Source organism: Manis pentadactyla, chromosome 6 (assembly GCF_030020395.1).
Source record: "Manis pentadactyla isolate mManPen7 chromosome 6, mManPen7.hap1, whole genome shotgun sequence".
Lineage (NCBI taxonomy): Eukaryota > Metazoa > Chordata > Mammalia > Pholidota > Manidae > Manis > Manis pentadactyla.
Window position 1 is genome coordinate 19,482,793 of NC_080024.1, and position 17,972 is coordinate 19,500,764.

The following is a 17,972-nucleotide window of genomic DNA, read 5'->3' on the forward strand; positions in this document are numbered from 1 at the left end:
TTGCTTTTCTCTCTGTTCCTCCACTTGGCTCCCCCTCCTCCCTTCCTTCCCAAATCCCTCCCCCTCCTCCTTCCTTCCCCTTCCCTTGGTCCCTCCCCATCCCCTTCCCTCGAACAGTCCCTCTCTGCTCCCCTCTCTCTCTCCCGCCTCCTTTCCTCTAGCCCCCTTTGCCTCCATCCCTTGGCGGCGACTGCGTCAGGCCCCCACCTGCGTGAAGCGCGGGGGCTGGGTGGGAGCTGTCCACTCGCTCTGGGTGCTGAATGCAGCAGCGGCGGCTGCGGAGAGCTGAGAGCCTTCGTCGCTCTGGGAACCTTGTTTGCAGTCCTCGGACGGTCAGCTCACCGCCCCGCCACCTCCCTTGCAGCACCACCCCTTCGGGAACTGAACCAGGGGGGCAGCAGTCGCGGCGGCGGGTGCTGAGCAACGGCGAAGACGAGACAACACCTGGCAGCAGACTGGAATCTGATTTGCTTTCTTTCGCCTTTTATAAGAGATATATTTATATACGGTTTTGAGGAGTCGCGAGGACCAAGCAGGCCGAGCCGGGGCCAAGTGCTGGCTGCCTCCCGCCTCGGCCACACCGCTTCGTTTCCCCTCCCCACCGTCACCTGGCACCGAAAACAAGCCTTACCTCGTTGCGTCTGCGAAGGGAGGTAGCAACGGCGAGCCCAACCAGCCAGAGGCAGCGGAAAGGAGGGAGGGGCGTGGGGGAGTGGGCAGAGAGCCGGCCGAGGCCGCCCTTGGTGGGGGTAGCGGGGGCAGAGCTGCCGTGAAGACCGGCAGCCGCCCTTCTCCGCCCCCACCCCTGCAGAAGCACTCTTTCCTGACTGAGAACCGAATTATTGTTCTTCCACTAGTTTTATTTCATTTTTTATTACCCCACCCCCCACCCCCTTACTCCCTAGCCGCCCCCACCCCTACGCCTGCCTGGCCTCTGGTTGCATGGCAGCGCTGCCCGGGCGCGGGGGCTCAGAGCCGGCCCCCAAGGAAGGAGGAGGAGGAGGAGGATCATGAAGCCGGTAGTCGCGGCCACGCCGGACGGCGAGCAGCAGCCAGAGGACGAGCCGGAGCAGCCCCCGCCCCGGAGACACACGGACGCCGACCAGCAGTCGCCGCCGCCGCCGCCGCCGCCACAGCAGCATCGGCGGCCGCGAGCAGACTCGGAGCAAGAGGAGGGCGACGACCGCCCAGAGGAGGAGGAGGAGAAGCAGAGGCCACTCACCCGCTCGGATCTTCCCTTCTCCTGGCTCTTGCCCCTCGCCCTAAGGGACCATTGATGGAGCAGAGGGGAGTGGGCCGCGGATTTACAGACTGCCGCAGGGGTGGGCTGGGGGCTGAGATCATGTAACTACTCCTTCCTCCTGTCCCCTCCCACACGCCCCTCTTCTCTACCCCTTCTCTCTGCTCCACTGCCTCTCGCCCCCCATACACACACCCTTATCTTAATGCTCAGGAAGGAGGCGGCTCTGCAAAGGTTAAACTGATCTTTCCCCCCCCCTTTCTTTCCCCCTCCCCAGTGTCTTACTGTCCCGCCTCTATTCTCCTAATTGGCTTTTCCCTCTTCTGTGCAGTCTTTTGGCTGCAGAGGCAAAGCACAAGCCCCTTGCCCAGTTTCACCTGCATCCCTTCCCCCCATCCAACTGCTCTCTTAAAAGCAACTCTGGTGCTTCCGGGGATTAATTGCCCCCGTTTTCTGCCAGGAGAATTAAAACTTCTCCTAGTCTCCTCTCTGCCCCACCTTAATCCCCAATCTCCGGATACTGAGGAAAACTCTCTCTTGGCCCATGCAGTCCAATTCTTCACTGAGCTAGTTTGCTCTAAGGCCAGCTCAGTCTACTCCAAATTTGATGTATAAATTTCCCCAACCTTTTATGTAAAAGAAAAAAGATTCCCACTGCCTAGAAATTTCAGAAGAACCACCAATCCTCTCTTGGGGAACTTTCTAACAATTAGACCTGATGTCAAGGCCGTAACAGCCCATCCTCAACATTTTTAAAACCCTGCTCCTACTTGTGTCCCCAGGTCAAAGGCAACAGGAGACACCTGTGCAAAGCCTAAGGTTGGGGTAGGGGCTGGTGGGGGTCGGCAAGAAAACCTTTCTTGCTTGCTTTTGGGCTTTCCAGGTGGAGTTCAGAATCAGTGACTCACAGTTTTCAGTCCTGGGGGCAATTTGCTTGCTACTTGGAGGGGGTATAAGAGGAGCCAGTGAGAAAGCAGACTCCCTCCATAACACAGACAGGCTGTGGACCCCCCAGAATCATCCTATCTTCCTCTGCAAAGACTCCAGCTGCCCTTCCAGGGCTCTCTTCCTCCACTGAGCACATGCTGAAGCCCCTGAGTGGGCTGCTCTGGTGGTGGTGCTGTGGCCGTGCCTCGTACCGCTGTGGACTGTGCACCCCGGGTCCCCAGATGTTGCGCCACCAGGGTCTCCTCAAGTGCCGCTGCCGCATGCTCTTCAATGACCTGAAGGTTTTCCTACTGCGGCGCCCCCCTCCAGCGCCCCTGCCCATGCACGGCGACCCCCAGCCCCCTGGTTTGGCGGCCAACAGCACCCTTCCGGCTCTGGGTGCCGGAGGGTGGGCAGGCTGGAGGGGCCCTCAAGAAGGTGTGGGCAGGGAGACCCCTCCTCTGCCGCCTCCACCACCTTTGCCACCGTCTTCTGTGGAAGATGACTGGCGTGGCCCAGCCACAGAGCCACCTGCTTTGCTGCTCAGCAGTGCCTCCTCAGATGACTTCTGCAAGGGGAAGGCTGAGGATTGCTACTCCCTGGGCAGCAGCCTGGACAGTGGCATGAGGACGCCACTCTGCCGCATCTGCTTCCAGGGACCAGAACAGGTGAGGCTCTTTCCCTTTTCGTGGTTCCTTGTGGTATCTCTAGGTCTTGCAGATTGCCACTTCTCTTGCTTGCTCTGGGGAACCATGCTGTTTTTAGTGTGATCATTGTAAGTTTTAAAGGCTCCTCAGTAATGTTGCTTGTGGTTAAGTTTGCCCAAGAGGTGTCTGGTTCCTGGTGGAGCCTGTTTGGTGGCTCAGTGGTACCCCCATTTTTGCATTTTCTTTCCAATGCTCGTGTCTTCAATTCCGCTCAAAAATTTCATAAGCATCCTCAAAAGTAGAGGGTCCAGAGTCAGAAGCAATGAAATGAAAGAATTTGGTGGTACATTCATGCTTGTTGTGCAGATAACTTTTTATCTGACTTGTTGTTAGTGACATTTGCTCCAGCTATCTTCAGTCCCAGATTCAAACTTCTCCCCTTTCTCAAAGTGTGTGAAGATCTTGTCTTGTTCCCCTATTCTCATGAACTGAAACTCAACAAACCAGAGTCTGTTAATTCACTTTGTGATTACCATCTCCCATACTATATTGACATCCTTGGTGTATGTTTTAGTCACTGAGGAGGAAATGGAGAGGGATCCTAGGTCCAAAAAGACTCTACAGTTTGCTAAGATACTTCTCAGAAGACTCAAGGTTTTCCTAGCTTGAAAACAAGTAGGTCAGTGGGGTGAGAATGAGTTAAAGAGATTTGGAGAAGGAAGTAGGGAATCTTTTCATATCTATTCCCCTTCTCGGTCCTGAAATATATCAACTTAGAATGTCCCTTAAACTTACCCCATCCAGGTTAGGGGATGCCAAGTACCTCATGGACAAGAGTCTTCCCATGTCTGAGGGTTCTCCCTACCCTGTTTATTCAGATTTTCACACATACTCATCCCACCCATTCTAGTTCCATTCCAATCTAGTGTCTGCAGCTGGGTAGCATGGGTACATTCACCTAGAGTCATGAATTGTGGCAACACTTCCCACATAATCCCATGTAGGAGAGGCTCACCTTAAAATCTGATCTAGTTAGTGATGCTGGAGAAGGAACATTCACTTGCATTTGGGCAGGCTTATTCCATCACATCAGCCACTTCTTCAGCAGTTTCCCATAAGTGGAGGGAAAACTTCTGGGTGCTCCTTGAACTAATGACAGAGCAGTAGGATGCCATGCTAGTGCTCCTGAGTGGCTCTGGCTCTTTTGAAGACTTGCTCTGTGAGAGACAGGCTGAGCTGACATTTTCATTCATTTTTTCTTTACTCTGAATGGGCAAATCACTTTAGGGACAGATGATCACTGGGGCCACAGCATGTGTCTTATAAGGGAAGCTGATGTAGATCTCAGTGTGAATGTGAACAAATGTCTCTGAAAAGCTGAGGGCTGGGTTCTTCCTTCCTGTGACTAAAATTGCCTGAAGGCCCAAATGAAGCACTGCCCGGAATTAAGGACTCTTGCCAGGCAAGAGGTCCAGGATGCCTGCCCAGGGCCATTCTTTCAGCCCTTTTTCTCCACTTTCAAGTGCTGGGCTTCCCACAGCAACACACGGTGGAGTGGCTTGGCTGAGAGGAGAGCAATGTCTTGCTTTGGGATGTTCCTGATCAGCATCTTGCCTCAATCAGGAGCCTCATCTTTTCCAAAAGAAAGTGTTATTGGCTTTGTCACTTCTCAAATTCTTTATTCTCTTGTATGGGCTGGCTTAGTCTGCATGTCACGGGGCCAATGGGAGGATGGTTTCTGGCAAGAAGAGCCCTGTTTCTAGAAAATAGCAGGACTTGGAGCCTTCTATAGATGGTAGTCCACCTGCTGTGTGAACTTCTTCAAATTGTTTCATGCCTCTGGACCCCTTTTCTAACTTCTGAGATTTAGAGACACGTTTTTCTCTTCCCTTCCTCTCCTTATAGGTGTGTTGGGAGGATCTAGAAGGTAATAAGCCTAAAAATGCCTTGAAAGGGATTAATATATAATGGCATGTATTTTGATCATGAAAAAGCAGTATTTTGTTGAGAAAATAAAAAGAAAGGTTTATTAGGAATATTGAGAAACACCCTCAAATGATATAGGTCTGGCTGGAAGTGAAGAGCTTTTTTTCCTTGTTCGTTATTTTTACAAAGCATCAAAAAAAGCATTGAATAAAAAAGCTAATATCAATAAAGGAATGAGCTCTATGATTATATGGATGGAATAAGGGGTCATGTCGATATTAAGATTGGATCAAATCAAGCACCTTCTGCATATGATTATTATATTTGGAGGGGGTGGGATTGCTTTCTATGTGCAGGAGCCAGGACATTTTAATGAGATTGTAGTAGTATTAAGAGTAGCCTGTGGTAGATATGAACACATTTTCCCACTTTTTGCTTGTTTTTCTTTGCAGGGTTTCAATGAAAAAGGGAGACAAAGGGGAGGGGAGGGGGAAAACTCTAGAGAAGAGAGAGACAGCCAGATGCAGACTGGGAATCTGAAAAGCTGAGATTTCAGTATTTTATTTTCTGTGCAGGGAGAGAGCCGTCCAGCAGTTGTCCACACGTGACCCTGAAAGGAGTGCAGACAGTCTGCAATCTCAGTAGCTGAAGTGTCCTAGTCTTTTCTCTGCCCAAACAAAGGAACTGAACAGCTCCGCAGTCATTTGCCATTGCTCTGGGGGCTGAAAGACTGCCCAAAGACTGAAGATTTGGTCTCTCCTTGCCAAGGGCTTGTGATATATCTGATGAGGGGTGACTGGAGGATTCAGCTAGTCCCACCTTTGTACATATCTGTAAAGGACTTTGCACCCACTCATTCATGCATGCATTTATTGAACAAATGTTTACCTGGCACCTAGATTGTTCCAGATGCTATTCCAGGCACTGAGTATCCAGGAATGAACAAACAGATGAGATCTCTGCTTTCCTGAAGCTGACATCATAGTGGAGATGCAGAAATAGACGAGTAAACTAGTTCATAAATAAAGTGATGTCAGATGGTGTTGAGTGGCATGATGAAAGTAAAGCGAGAGGAGGAGTTAGACAAAAATGAAAGGGCGGGCTTGGGCATGGGGCAGCTGCATTAGGTAGATGACTAGGAACAGCCTTCCTCAGAATGTGCCGTCTGAGCCGACATCTAAATGATGAGAAGGACCCAGTGATGCATAGGTCTGGGGCAAGAGAATCCCAGGTGGGGGCAACAGTAGGTTCAAAGGCCTAAGTGTGAGTAAGCTTAGCATCTTTGAGAACCAGAAGAGGGAACGAACAGGTGGAGGGAGAGGGATGGAATACGATCAAATGCTCTGAGAGCCAACCTGGCTCCATGCTGGAGAGCTGACCGAGTAACCACTCTCCTCTCAGCCATTCACTTGGGTCGGACAGGGGTTTAGTATCCATGAGAGTGCAAGACAAGAGCCTAGTCGGCAACCCTTTCACTCTCCATTTCTGGTTGAAGCTGCACCAGTTTGCTTTGAGGGGCAGTGTACCATGGTGGGTAAATGGACATCTCAGCCAGATGGCTCCAGTTTGAGGCATGAACAAGTTGTACAGCCTCTCTGTGCCTGTGGGTTCCCTCTTTATAAGACTGGGATAATAATGAGTCTCCAATTCATAAGGTGATTCTAAGCATCAGATCAGTTAGTGTGGTTAGAGCAGTGCTGTCACAGTGTTTTTCATATTGTTATCATCTCAGAGACAGGACAAGTGTTCCCCCTGCCTTGCTGTAGAGGGAAAGTGCTCCCTGGCTCCCCAGCTGGCAGGGGCACTGCTCTAATTTTGGTCTAGTGGTGCTCGGTGCTTGTAGATTGCTTCTTGTGCACTCACAATGCTCTAGGCACAGAGTGTTGCTCCTCTGTTTCCATCATCAAAAGTCTTTGTTAAGTGCCTACTTATGCCTGCTGCTCTGCTGAGCAGGGTCTGGAAACACAGGGCAGATGTGGCCCTGCCCTCTGGGAGTTTCACAATCTAACCCAGACATCACAGAGGCTGAGGCTGATAGAGATCAAGAACACACAGACAGTGAGTCGCAGGTGAATCACAGTAATATCGGGTACAAGAAAGAGACACATGTTTGAAAGCGGCTAGTGTGTAGGGTGTCTATTCAGAGAGATGAGTGGGGGAATTGCTACCTTTTCCCCAGTTAGTCAGAGAAGGCTTCTTTGTTATTGCTGAAGGCCAAGTGAGGAGAAACAGACTTAGCCTGAGTTTAGACAAGTGGAAGCAGAAGAGATGTGAGACACACAGATACCTCAACAAAGAGGTGAAACCACCTCCTAGGCTGGGTCAGCTGGTGAGCACCCGGAGGTGAGTTCAGAGATGAAATCCACCAAGGCAGTGGTGGTGGGGCACATGTTTTGGACCTAATGGAAAGCTGAAACAAGTCTACAAGAAATTAACAGGCTCGGTCTGCCTCCATTACTCTTCCTGGGATTTGCTTCTCTGGAGCTCCACGTTCAGAAGGGGTGAGAGTGATGTGGAATATTTCAGTCAGTGTTTGCATTCTTGGAGGGTGAGAAAAGGGCTTTGCAGGGCTCAGGGGGAACCTGGAGACCCCAAGATACAATGAGAACCCTGGGACTAGAGATCAAGTAGAGCATTTTAGGAGAGAACCAAATGGTAATATTATTTTTGTCAGCACTGTGGTTCAGTCTTGCATATATTTGTGTGATTATTTAACTAACATCTGTCTCCACAAAGAAGAGACTCATCCCTAATATTTACAGACCCTAAAGCAAGAGTACAGGTGGAGGCTCCCACACCATAGGTCAAAATATTCAAAGGTAGTAAATCCGGCTAACAAAGCGTTACACAAAATGTGTTATAATTTATTACCCTGATAAATAAACCTTCAAAACAACCTGGAAGACAGGTTTTGATTTTAAACTGTTAGATTCCTCTGAATTCTGTGCAAGCCAAATGGAGATATCTGGTCCTTAGTCTACAGGTCACTCGAATTCTTTTTCCACTGCTGGCTCCATCCTGCACCAGGAGAGCCTTGGACACACACATGTGGACAGTCGCGCTGGCTTGTTCAAGCTCTGTCTGCACCACTCCCAAGCAGCTGCCCCTTACCCCTCTCCCTCTGAGCCTGAAGAAGAGAACCCTGAAGGTTCTAGGAGCAGGCTTAAGGCTGAATAGGCAGGAATTACCAAGTCCCAAGTAATTGGAGCATGTTCTAGAAGAGAGGCATGGCTCCTTGACCCTGCAGACTCCTCACACTATGGGGAGGGTGCGGCTGAAGAAGTGTAAGAGTGGGGCCTTCTACAACAAGGATCCCTCTTGCCTGGGTCTAAGGGAGGCACTGCAAAGGGATGGTAAGATCTCTGGAAGCAGCGGCTTGTGTGTTGTGCTCATTATTGGGTCATCAGCTCCCATTCCAGTGCCTGCCATCTGCTTCATGCTCTAGAAGTATTTGTTGACAGAGTGCACCTCTAGAGCTCATCTAGTGGACCGCTCCACAGGTAGTGGAAAAGGCGAGAAAAGACTATAAAGGAGACAATGCTGGCACCATGTGCTGAAAGTGCGCTGTGCAGGAGGGGGCAGACCTGTTCCAAGGGGTCACAAAGGTCACTGCCTTGGCCAGTGATGGGATCTCTAGGGAAGCTAACTTGGATTTTGATATTAGAATGAACTTTCTATCAAGGCTGTCCCAAGATAGTATAGGCTGCCTGAGAAGGGGGTATGGGACTCAAATGGGTGACTGGAACTAGTGACCCTCAAGATTCCTTCTGAGACTGAGAGGTGGGATTCATTATAATGAGATTGATTGGGGGTCCAGAGAGATTTTAATCTAAGCAGAAAAAAATGAGTCTTCATCCCTTTCCAAGGGATCCTCTCATCCCAGGGTATCTAGTCCCAGTGTGCACAACACATGGCATGTCCAAATGTGTCTTCAGCAAAGATTGCAAAGAAGGGTCTCTGTCTTATGCTCATAGAAATGGCAAATTGTTGGCAATAATGTGATTGCTGCAGTTACAGATTTAAACCATGCACACACCACAGTAGGAAAGCAAGCATTTCATGAATGAAAGGCAACAGATACCATCATGGCAGAACCATCCTAACAGTGGGGAGGGCCAGTTATCCCCATGACCAGAGTCATGAGTGGGCTGTTTTCATTTTCCCATTCAGTTTTTTTTCCACTCTAGGTTTTCAGTACCTACTTTTGCCAGTCCTAGTCCTATTTAAACTGGAAGCTCCAGGGACCCTTTCCTCACTCAGGGTTCTCACCAATGCTGTCATTCTTTAATGGAAGGTGATGTAAGGATGTTCAGACCCCCAAGGCGTAAGGATGTCCAGGACTAGTTCCCAGAGTTAGCTATCCATTATTTACATGCACACGCGTGCACATGAACACACTCAAATGAAACACTGAGTGCATCTGTGTCACGTTCTCAGGCAGAACCAGGGACTGGAAGGGAGATGCCTGGTGCCTTGGCAGTTGTAGAATGCTTCTCATCTAAACTGTCTGGAGATTTTGCATCGCGTTCACTTTGGAGCAGTCCTTCCTTCTTCACCTGCCAGCCTGCCTCTGCTTGCGGTGGGTTGGCTAATTTATCGGGTGTGGCTTCTAGCTGAGCCCCCCCACCCCCAACCCTGTAAGAGAGTTACTCAATAAATCCGGTAGGGCAGGCGTGAAATAGACTTCAAAAGAGCCTGGGAGAGGAAAGGAGAGATATTGAGAATCTCTCTCTCTCCCCATCCTTTCTTCCAGCTGGTATGTTAGAGAAGCCCAGCTGTGGCCTGCGAGTTGGGGGAGGGGGAATAGGTAAGAGGGGGAGGAGGTAGCGAGCTGCTTCTTGTTTGCTGGGAAGAAAGCCAAGTTGGAAGGGAGCCCAGATGTAAAGGAGCTGGCAAGTGAATACTGTGTGGCCTGAGCTGCACACCATCCCTTCCCGAGATGTATCATATGTAAGATAGAATCTATGTATGTATATTACATATAGCACACATTTGATACCTCCCTCAGCATATGTTATAAGTAAACATGGGGTGCATATGGGACCAAATAGGCAAAATTGAGTAAGTTACAATTTGAGTTCCAGGTAGATGCAAACCATCAGAAAAAGGCAGACCTGCAAATACAGGCTCTGTCCGATTCCTGTGATCCAAGCTCACAACGGGGACACACGGGCCCTAGTCTTGGAACCAGCTCTCTGTTCTCATCGGGATTTCTCATGGGCCCGTGCTCAGAGGTCTTCAGGAGCACAGATCACATTAGTTTCCTTCTTTATGGAAAGGTTTCTTTGGATGATTCAGAGAATCAACATCAATCTCTCCAAAACAAGCCTCTTGAAGCCACCCTACGGGGCTCGGCATTCAGTAGGGGCCCGTATTTGTTGAGCCCTTCCCCTTCCCCTGGCACATATTCATCCCAGACCAGCGATACTGTCTTTGGTCCCTAGTGTTCACATGGGGGAAAACATATTTCTCAGTGTGTGCACATATGTTTACGTGTATATATAAATTAAAATGCCAGTCATGAAGAATAGGGTTGATCTCTTGAAACCCCTTCCACCTCATCCAGCCTCCTTTTCTGTTTCTATAATGACAAACAGTGATGATTTTTATCCTAGTAACCATAGTATTGTTATCCTGGCTTGAGACCACTTGGCTAGAAGCAGGCCTTTTCTCATTCTATTGCAGAATGATGGGAAGAACATGGGCTTTAAAGTGAGAAAGACATGAATTAAAATCCCAATTTGGGCCCTCTCCAGCTGAATGATCTTGGACCACTTATTTAACCTCCCTGAACCTAGATCTCACTTTATGAAACAAGAACAAAATAGTGAGCTTGAACACTTGTTATAGGAAGTGGGTGTGCTGTATTAAAATTCTAGGTACACAGCAGCTGTCCATTAAATGGGAGGGATATTTAGATCCATTGTGTTAGCCTGGCTCAGAGACCTGGAGTGGGGCCCCCAGATCACACTGCTGCCTTTCCCACCTCCCTCCTTTTCTAGAGCCTTAAAAAATCAGACACTCCAGACAAGTCTATGTTTTGACCACATTGAACCCCAACTGTGCCTGTGTCTGACCTCAGGGATGCACGTTCAGACCCAGTGCCTCTGGGGTTCAGCTGAGTTTCTGCCTTTGTATTGCCTGACTCAGCTGAACCTCTGTCCTCTCCTCCTTGGGTCCCTCACTCCCAACACAGTTGTCTTTGTCCATCTCTAACCACCACCATGTTCCTGACAGATGTTATTGAGCAGCACTCTCTTCTTGGCAGGAACTGTGCAGAAAGACACTTTCCTAGACTCTGAGTCCCTAGAGGCCAGGAGCAGAACATGCACAAGGGGAAGCATGTAGAGGAAGTGTCAGCCTCCATGTGACCTGTGTGCCCAACATGTGACAGCAAGGCATTTGTATTCAGGGTCGTTCCTAGACTCAGGTTTCTGAAAGCCTGGGGTGGGATGGATACCACACACAAACACGATGTTAAATAATGTTGGTCCTCAAGTGAGAATGTTGTTCTGTTTTCAGTTTGCTTTTCAGTTGCCTTATGATTAGGTCTAGGAGAAAAATCTCACTAGAGTGGTAATACATCTTTAACACCTTTTAACGTTTGTCATTCTCCTTTGTAAACAAAGAATGTCAGGCATAGAGCCTTTGGCCATACAGGAATATCTAGTTAAAACTTGTTAATCTTGTTCTGTTGGTTTGTTTGTATTTCTGTGTATATTCCTTTTTATTAACAGACTTTATTTTTTTTAAGGCAGTTTTAGGTTTGAGGCAAACTGGGCTGAAAGTAGAGTTCCTTTAGCACTCTTGACCCCCCAGCCTCCCCTACCATCCATGTCCCCTGCCCCGCCCACAGGGGTGCATTTGTTACAGTCAATGACTCAATACTGACACATCATTATCACCTAAAGTCCATAGTTTACTCCTGCTGTATATTCTAAGGGTTTTGGCAAGTGTATAGTGGCGTGTAGCTACCATTGTAGTATCATAAGAATAGTTTCACTGCCTTAAAAGTCCTTGAGCTCCACCCATTCACCCCTCTGCTCCCACCCCTAAGCTCTTGGCAATATAGCTTAGCCTTTTCCAGAATGTCACAGAGTTGGGACCATACAGTGTGTAGCCTTTTCAGAGTGACTTCTTTCACTTAGTCATATGCAATTTACATTTCCTCCACATCTTTTTGTGCCTCGAGAGCACATTCTTTTTAGCGCTGAATAATATTCTATCTTACGGATGTACCACAGCTTGTCTATTCTTTCTTTGGAAAATGATACCAGTTTTTTATTTATGGTAGAGACAGAAACTCTCCTTTAGAAATCAGTGTATTGAAGTAGGAATGTATGACATGTAGAGAAAAATGTTAAGTGTGAAGAAAAGAACAGTGTAGATGGCACATGAATAATCTGAGAAGTGTAGGTGACTGCAGTTGGGGTAACGCTGGCCTGGGCTGCACACCTTCCCATAGTTCTGGAACATTCACCGGCTCCAGGAAGTGCCTCAGGAATGGGGGGAAATGCATAGCCTCAGGCCAGGTCCCAGGGTGGTGCCCAGAATCTGCACTTTGAGCCTCTAGCTTTGACAAATGTAAAGTAGGTGCTTACTTCAGGAATACTGTGTTAGGCAGCAGTTTGAGGAGGCAGCCAAATGGGGAGAAGACACACGTCCACCAGCCCCAAGGTTCCTGACGTCCAGGGAAGAGGGGCGTGGGCACTGGAAGAGGAGGGGGCACTGAGTTGGGAGGACACAGGACTACATGACTAGGAAGGAAGTGACATGTGCAGCTCAGGGCAGAGGCAGGGAGGGATGCCTCTTGCATCCCTTTCTTTCCCTGCTTCAGTGGCCTGGGAGCTATGAGTTTCAGATGGGAGAGCCACAAGATGGAAAAGCTAGCCTACCAGGGACTGACACAGGAGGGAAGCTCAGACTTTGATTATTTAAGACAGTGAGATGTGTTGCCCGGCTAATGTTAATTTCCGTGTCTAATAAAACCATCAATTCCCACTTCTGCAGTATATTCTTGAGCAAAGTCAAATCAGGGGCCTCCCTGCGGCAGCCCCAAAGTCCCAGAGCCAGGGAGCAGATAGCATACAGCTATCTGAGTGCCAGCAGGGACATGCTTCAGCTCAGGAAGGACACATCGTTTTTGCCTACAGGTCATTGGCTGGATCTAGAAACACGGCTCTGCCTAATAACTATAGTGGTGGGGAGTGCCATCCTCCTGGGTGCCTGGAAAAAGGAAATCCAGACATGCGTGAGCTCTAGAAGTCTCTTCCTCAATAGTATCAGTACCTCCCTCTTAGGGTTGCATGAGAGTTAAACCAGACAACACATGTCAAGCATTTAGAACACTGTTTGACTCACAGTTAGCACCCCATAAATGTTGGTAGTTTTGTTACTATTTGCTCATTTATAAAAGGAGAAGGCTGTACTCAGGAATATCCAACTCCTTTCCCATTATGGTGTTCTCTTTTATGCCATATCAGGTGGAGGAACAGCACCTGGGGCTGGTGTCACTCCAGTACCCACCTCCACCAATAGAAGAAATCTCGCTAGAAGAAGGAACTTAGAACTGGGCCTTAAAAACTGAATCAGGGAAGGAATTTGGAAAATAAGACATGAGGACTATTCCAGGCATAGGAACAATGGAAGCGAAGAATCAGATGCTTTGAGAAAGTTAGCATGGTACATAAGAGCACGCAGCTTTGCTAGCCGAGCAGAACTGCTTTCCAATCCCAGTGTTGCTGGTCAGTGGATGTGTGATGTTGAGCAAGTCACTTACAGACTCAGAATCCTCATTTCCTCCACTGTAGAATGAGAATGATAATAATAGTATCTGTCTCAGAGGTTGTGGTGAGGCTCAAAGGCTCAATTGGTAGAATGCATGCAAAACTTTTGGCATAGTGTGGAATGGAAACACACACTAAACATTAGCTCTCAATGTTGTTATCTGACCCCACCCACTCTCTATTTTCTTCTTCAAACTTCCCTTGTGAATTTCCATCTTGGTGTGTGTAGGACTGGGGGCTGCTTACCTCAGGAGGAACTGCCAAGACACTATAGACGTAATGAAACTAAATATACCCAAGCACTGGCAGTAGACTAAATAAAAATTATCTCGAAGGTATACATACTATTATTCAAATGTATATGAAAGTCATTGTCATGAACAAAATCAAAAGCATTTTTCACTTTAGTGTAGCGTCCTGACAATAAGTATATTCTCAATCAACAGATACTCAGAGTACACCTATAGTCACTTGAGGGTTGGTGAAACTTTAGACATTAAAAGGAATCCAAACTGAGGGACATTCTATGAAACAACCAGTCAGTACTTTCCAAAAGTGTCAAGGTCACAAAAGATAAAAGACAGTGGGGGCAAATGTCCCAGATTAAAGGAGTCTAAGGAGATATGACAGCTACTCACAGTGTGTGCTCTGAATTGGATTCTGCACCAGATGAAGGACATTAGTGGGACAGTTGGTGACATTTGGATAAGGTGTGTGACTTAGTTAATGGTATCATGTCAATGTTCAGCTCCCAGTTTTGGTCATTGTCCTAGGATTCTATGAGATGGTAAGTGTTGGCGAAGTTGGTGAAGGGTCTGGGGGAGCTCTTTGTGTTATCTTTAAAAGTTTTAAAAAATGAATTTGAAGTTATTGCAAAATCAATAATGGGGGTGGTTTCTCATACCTGGAAAACTGAGGAATTATTAGTATAGGAAAAAGAGCATGAGTTTGGTGGTTAGAAAAACCTGGGTTGGAATCCAGGCTGTAGCATATCCTAGCTGTGTGGCTTTGGGAAAATCAATCAAATCATCTGAACTTCAGTGTCTTCTATCTGTACTGTGGAGTGAATACAAAGAAATACTTCATAGAATTGTGGGAATTTAAGTAGATAACACTTACCGCAGTGCATGAAAGGGGCTCCTGATCAACATTACCTCCCTTTTTGATCTCTCCTTCCCCCTCTATCCCAGGATGATGATGAACATGCCTTGCGCATTTCCCCTGGTATAAGTACAGTGTGCTGCATGTTTTGAGATTGACAGGGGGACACCTGCACCCTGAAAAGTGTTGAGTAGGCAGGGAAGTTTTCCCAGTATGGGATCTTAAGCATATAAACAGAGTTAATAATCATCAGCATAAGCAGCATTGGCCATTATGTGATGTTCTTTAACACTTTGAAACCCAACACCCGCAAATGAGTGCTTTGGCACACTGAGTGGGTTGTATGTTTTGATTCATCCTGTGGTGATCCCTCCAGGAGCCACAGACTTAAGCTTTCATGGAGCAATATGCTTCTTTAGAAAGAAAAGCTTTCTAGTGGCAGGGCTCTGAGTTCTCTACCCTGTTAGGGAACCAGCTGTGCAAACCAGGCAGCTGCAGGTGAAGGAGAGCAGGTGTGTGCGGGAGTGCAGAGGTGTCCTCTCCTGTTCTGGGGGTGTTTGTGGGTGGGAGTGGATGAGAAGCCTGAGGGGCTGAAGGAAGGAGCGTATGTCTACCCATGGAATACAACTATCTAATTTAGAAGAAAAAGGTTTCCAGATTGAGGGGATTGTTCTATGTGGCTATTCCTGCCTCTTGTGCTTCTGTGTTCCGGAGAGAGCCCAGAGGGTATAGCCTTTGCAAAGTCAGTGCTGATATTTGATGCAATACTCACTGCCATGTTTCTTGTTTCTGATACCCAATAAGTGTTTTTCAGGAGGAAATATCAGTTGGGGGCTTCGGAGGAGTATATGATATGATTTCAAAGGTTCTCTCCCTTCCCTCCCTAAAAAAACACATAGAGAGAGGGTCTTCACGATTTAAATTAATTTTTATCCTTCCTGTGAATGTAATTCAAATAAAAAAGTGCTTATTTGTCATGATGGCTGGAATTAATTTCCAAATAGTCCAGTGACTGTAGATAGTACAAGTCTGGTTATGCATTTAAAAATGCTGAAATTGGGTGATGGTTTATTTTACTATTCTCTCTGCTCTTGTATGTTTGAAATTGTCCATAATACAAAGGTAGGGCCTATTGTTCGGTTAATAAAGATGTTACAAAAAGACAATTATTAAACATGTCACAAAAGGGGTGGTGGAGCTAGCTGACAGTGGCAAGTTAAGCTCTGGGTGCAATGATGCCGAGGAACGAAATTAAAAACGGAGGGTGCCTGAGTGCATCCCCCCGGGTACCTTATCAGTCTTGCTCAGTGAGGGAATACATCTGATGACCTCTTAAGGGATCTTCCATCCCCAAAGATCAAGATTTAAAGGTGAAAATTTCCTCATTTCCTCTCTGGTCCACCCAGCGCGTGGCCTCCCCCACAGCTGCCCCTTCCAATGAAGAAGCAGGAAACATCCCGGCCACTCTTGACTCCGGATATAGGAAGTTCTGAGCCGTTTGCTCTCCTGCTGCTTATTGCCATGGAAAAAAGTTAAATGCCCTCAGTATGGCGACAACCAAGGACTGCTGGGATTGGGACCTAACATCCCTTCCAGCCTCCAGCCTCATCACCCCTACTTCCCATGGGGCACTCCAGCCCATCCCTCCTGCCTGCCAGCCCCCAAACACACCCTGTGGCTCGGCCTCATGATTTCCATTCACAGGCTTTTTCCCACCTGAGACATCCTTGCCCTCTTCCTTTACCAGCCCAAACCCTAATGTCCTCCACACCCGACTAAGGTCACCTCCTCCATGAGACCCCCTGCACACCTCTGCTTAGCCTGGCTGTGCTCCCGTGGCACTTAGTCACCACAGGCTGCTCACCCTGTTACCACCATTTCTCTCCATCTCGTTTCCCCCGTATGAGGTGGACTCCAGAGAGCTTGTTGCATGGGTCCGCCTCGCCTTTGTATCAGTCCCCATGCCTAGCAGTTGTGGGGCTCAAAAAGGTAATGCAACTAATGTACTCCAAGTCAACGAGGTATAAAAAATAGATCCACTCAAGAAGAGCATCTTTTTTCCCAACCAACATCTCTCCCTTTCTGCAGTGTGGGTGTTTTGGACTGAATTGTGCCCTAGATTCATGTGCTGAAGGTTTATCCCCAAAATGATGGTATTTGGAGATGGGGCTTTGGTGAGGTACTTAGGTTTAGATGAAGTCATGAGGGTGGGGTCAACATGGTGGCATTAGTGTCCTTACACACAGAGACATCAGAGAGCTTGCTGGCTCTCTCCCTGCCACGCGAGGACACAGCAAGGTGACTGCCTGCCAGCCTGGGAGAGAGCTCCCACCAGAGCCCGACCCTGCTGGTACCCTGATCTTGGACTTCCAGCTTCCAGAACTGCAAGAAATAAAGGGCTGTTGCTTAAGCCACCTGGTCTGGGGCATTGTTATGGCAGCAGAGCAGACTAATACAGTGGGGGAGAGGAGATCTCTGAAACTGATTTTTAACCATTTCAGTGGCTGCTGCAACCCCCTCACAGGCATTCCTTCAACACACTGAACACCTACAGTGCATCCATATTGCTCCAGACCCTGGGGATCTGTCAGTGAGCATGCGGGCACTGCCCTTGCCCTTCAGTTGTTTACCTTCTTCCTGTCAGAGGCAGAAAGCTGAAGATGCCAGAGAGAGAGCCAGCTATTATAGTTCTCGCCTCACCTGCTTAACTTCTCCTGTCCTTTTGAAGTCCCTGGCCCCCATAAATGGGCCAGGTGCTGCTGCTATAAGCTTCTGTGGATCCCTGCACTCAGCCCGCTGATCGTAGCACTCACTCCCCTGCATTGTCGTCGCTCCTCCTCCCATATTCCGCTCTAGACTATATTCCCCCAGAGGGCAGGTGTTGTGTCTCCTTTGGCACTGCTGCTTCCCAGCACCTTGCACAGAGGCCCACACACCGAGAATGCTCAGTGATTTTTGTTGAATGAATGAACCAACCTTTCTAAGTATTAACTTTATGCATGGGAACAATAGCTCCTAGCTGTGTCTGCTCACGAGGACCTGGTGGGCACCAAAAGAGCAGCAGATCTTATTCTTGATGGCGTGTGTGTGCAGGCACGTGGGTGTGTAGGGTGTGTGCGTCAAATCAGCTGTAAATGTTACTTAACATAGGGTGGCCAGCAATTCCAGTTTCCCCAGAGACTGAAAATTTTCCCCAAATGTGGGACTTACAGGGCTAAAACTGGGCCATTCCAGGGTAGACCCAGACAAGAATGCTCCAACTAACTACACTGTAGACCGCTAAATCTGGGATGACACCTCAGATTCTCCACGTCTCCTGGCAGTATGTGGGGAGCGCTTGATTGA

General features: G+C 48.1%; 1 protein-coding gene across 1 annotated transcript in view; it reads left to right on the forward strand.

The window, feature by feature from the left end:
• Positions 1-2,322: 2,322 nt before the first annotated feature.
• MARCHF4 (membrane associated ring-CH-type finger 4) overlaps positions 2,323-17,972 on the forward strand; it is a 103,619-nt gene continuing 87,969 nt past the window's right edge. The window contains exon 1 of the mRNA XM_036916151.2: positions 2,323-2,835. Coding sequence (XP_036772046.2) covers positions 2,323-2,835 — 513 coding nt within the window. The remainder of the gene's footprint in view (positions 2,836-17,972) is intronic.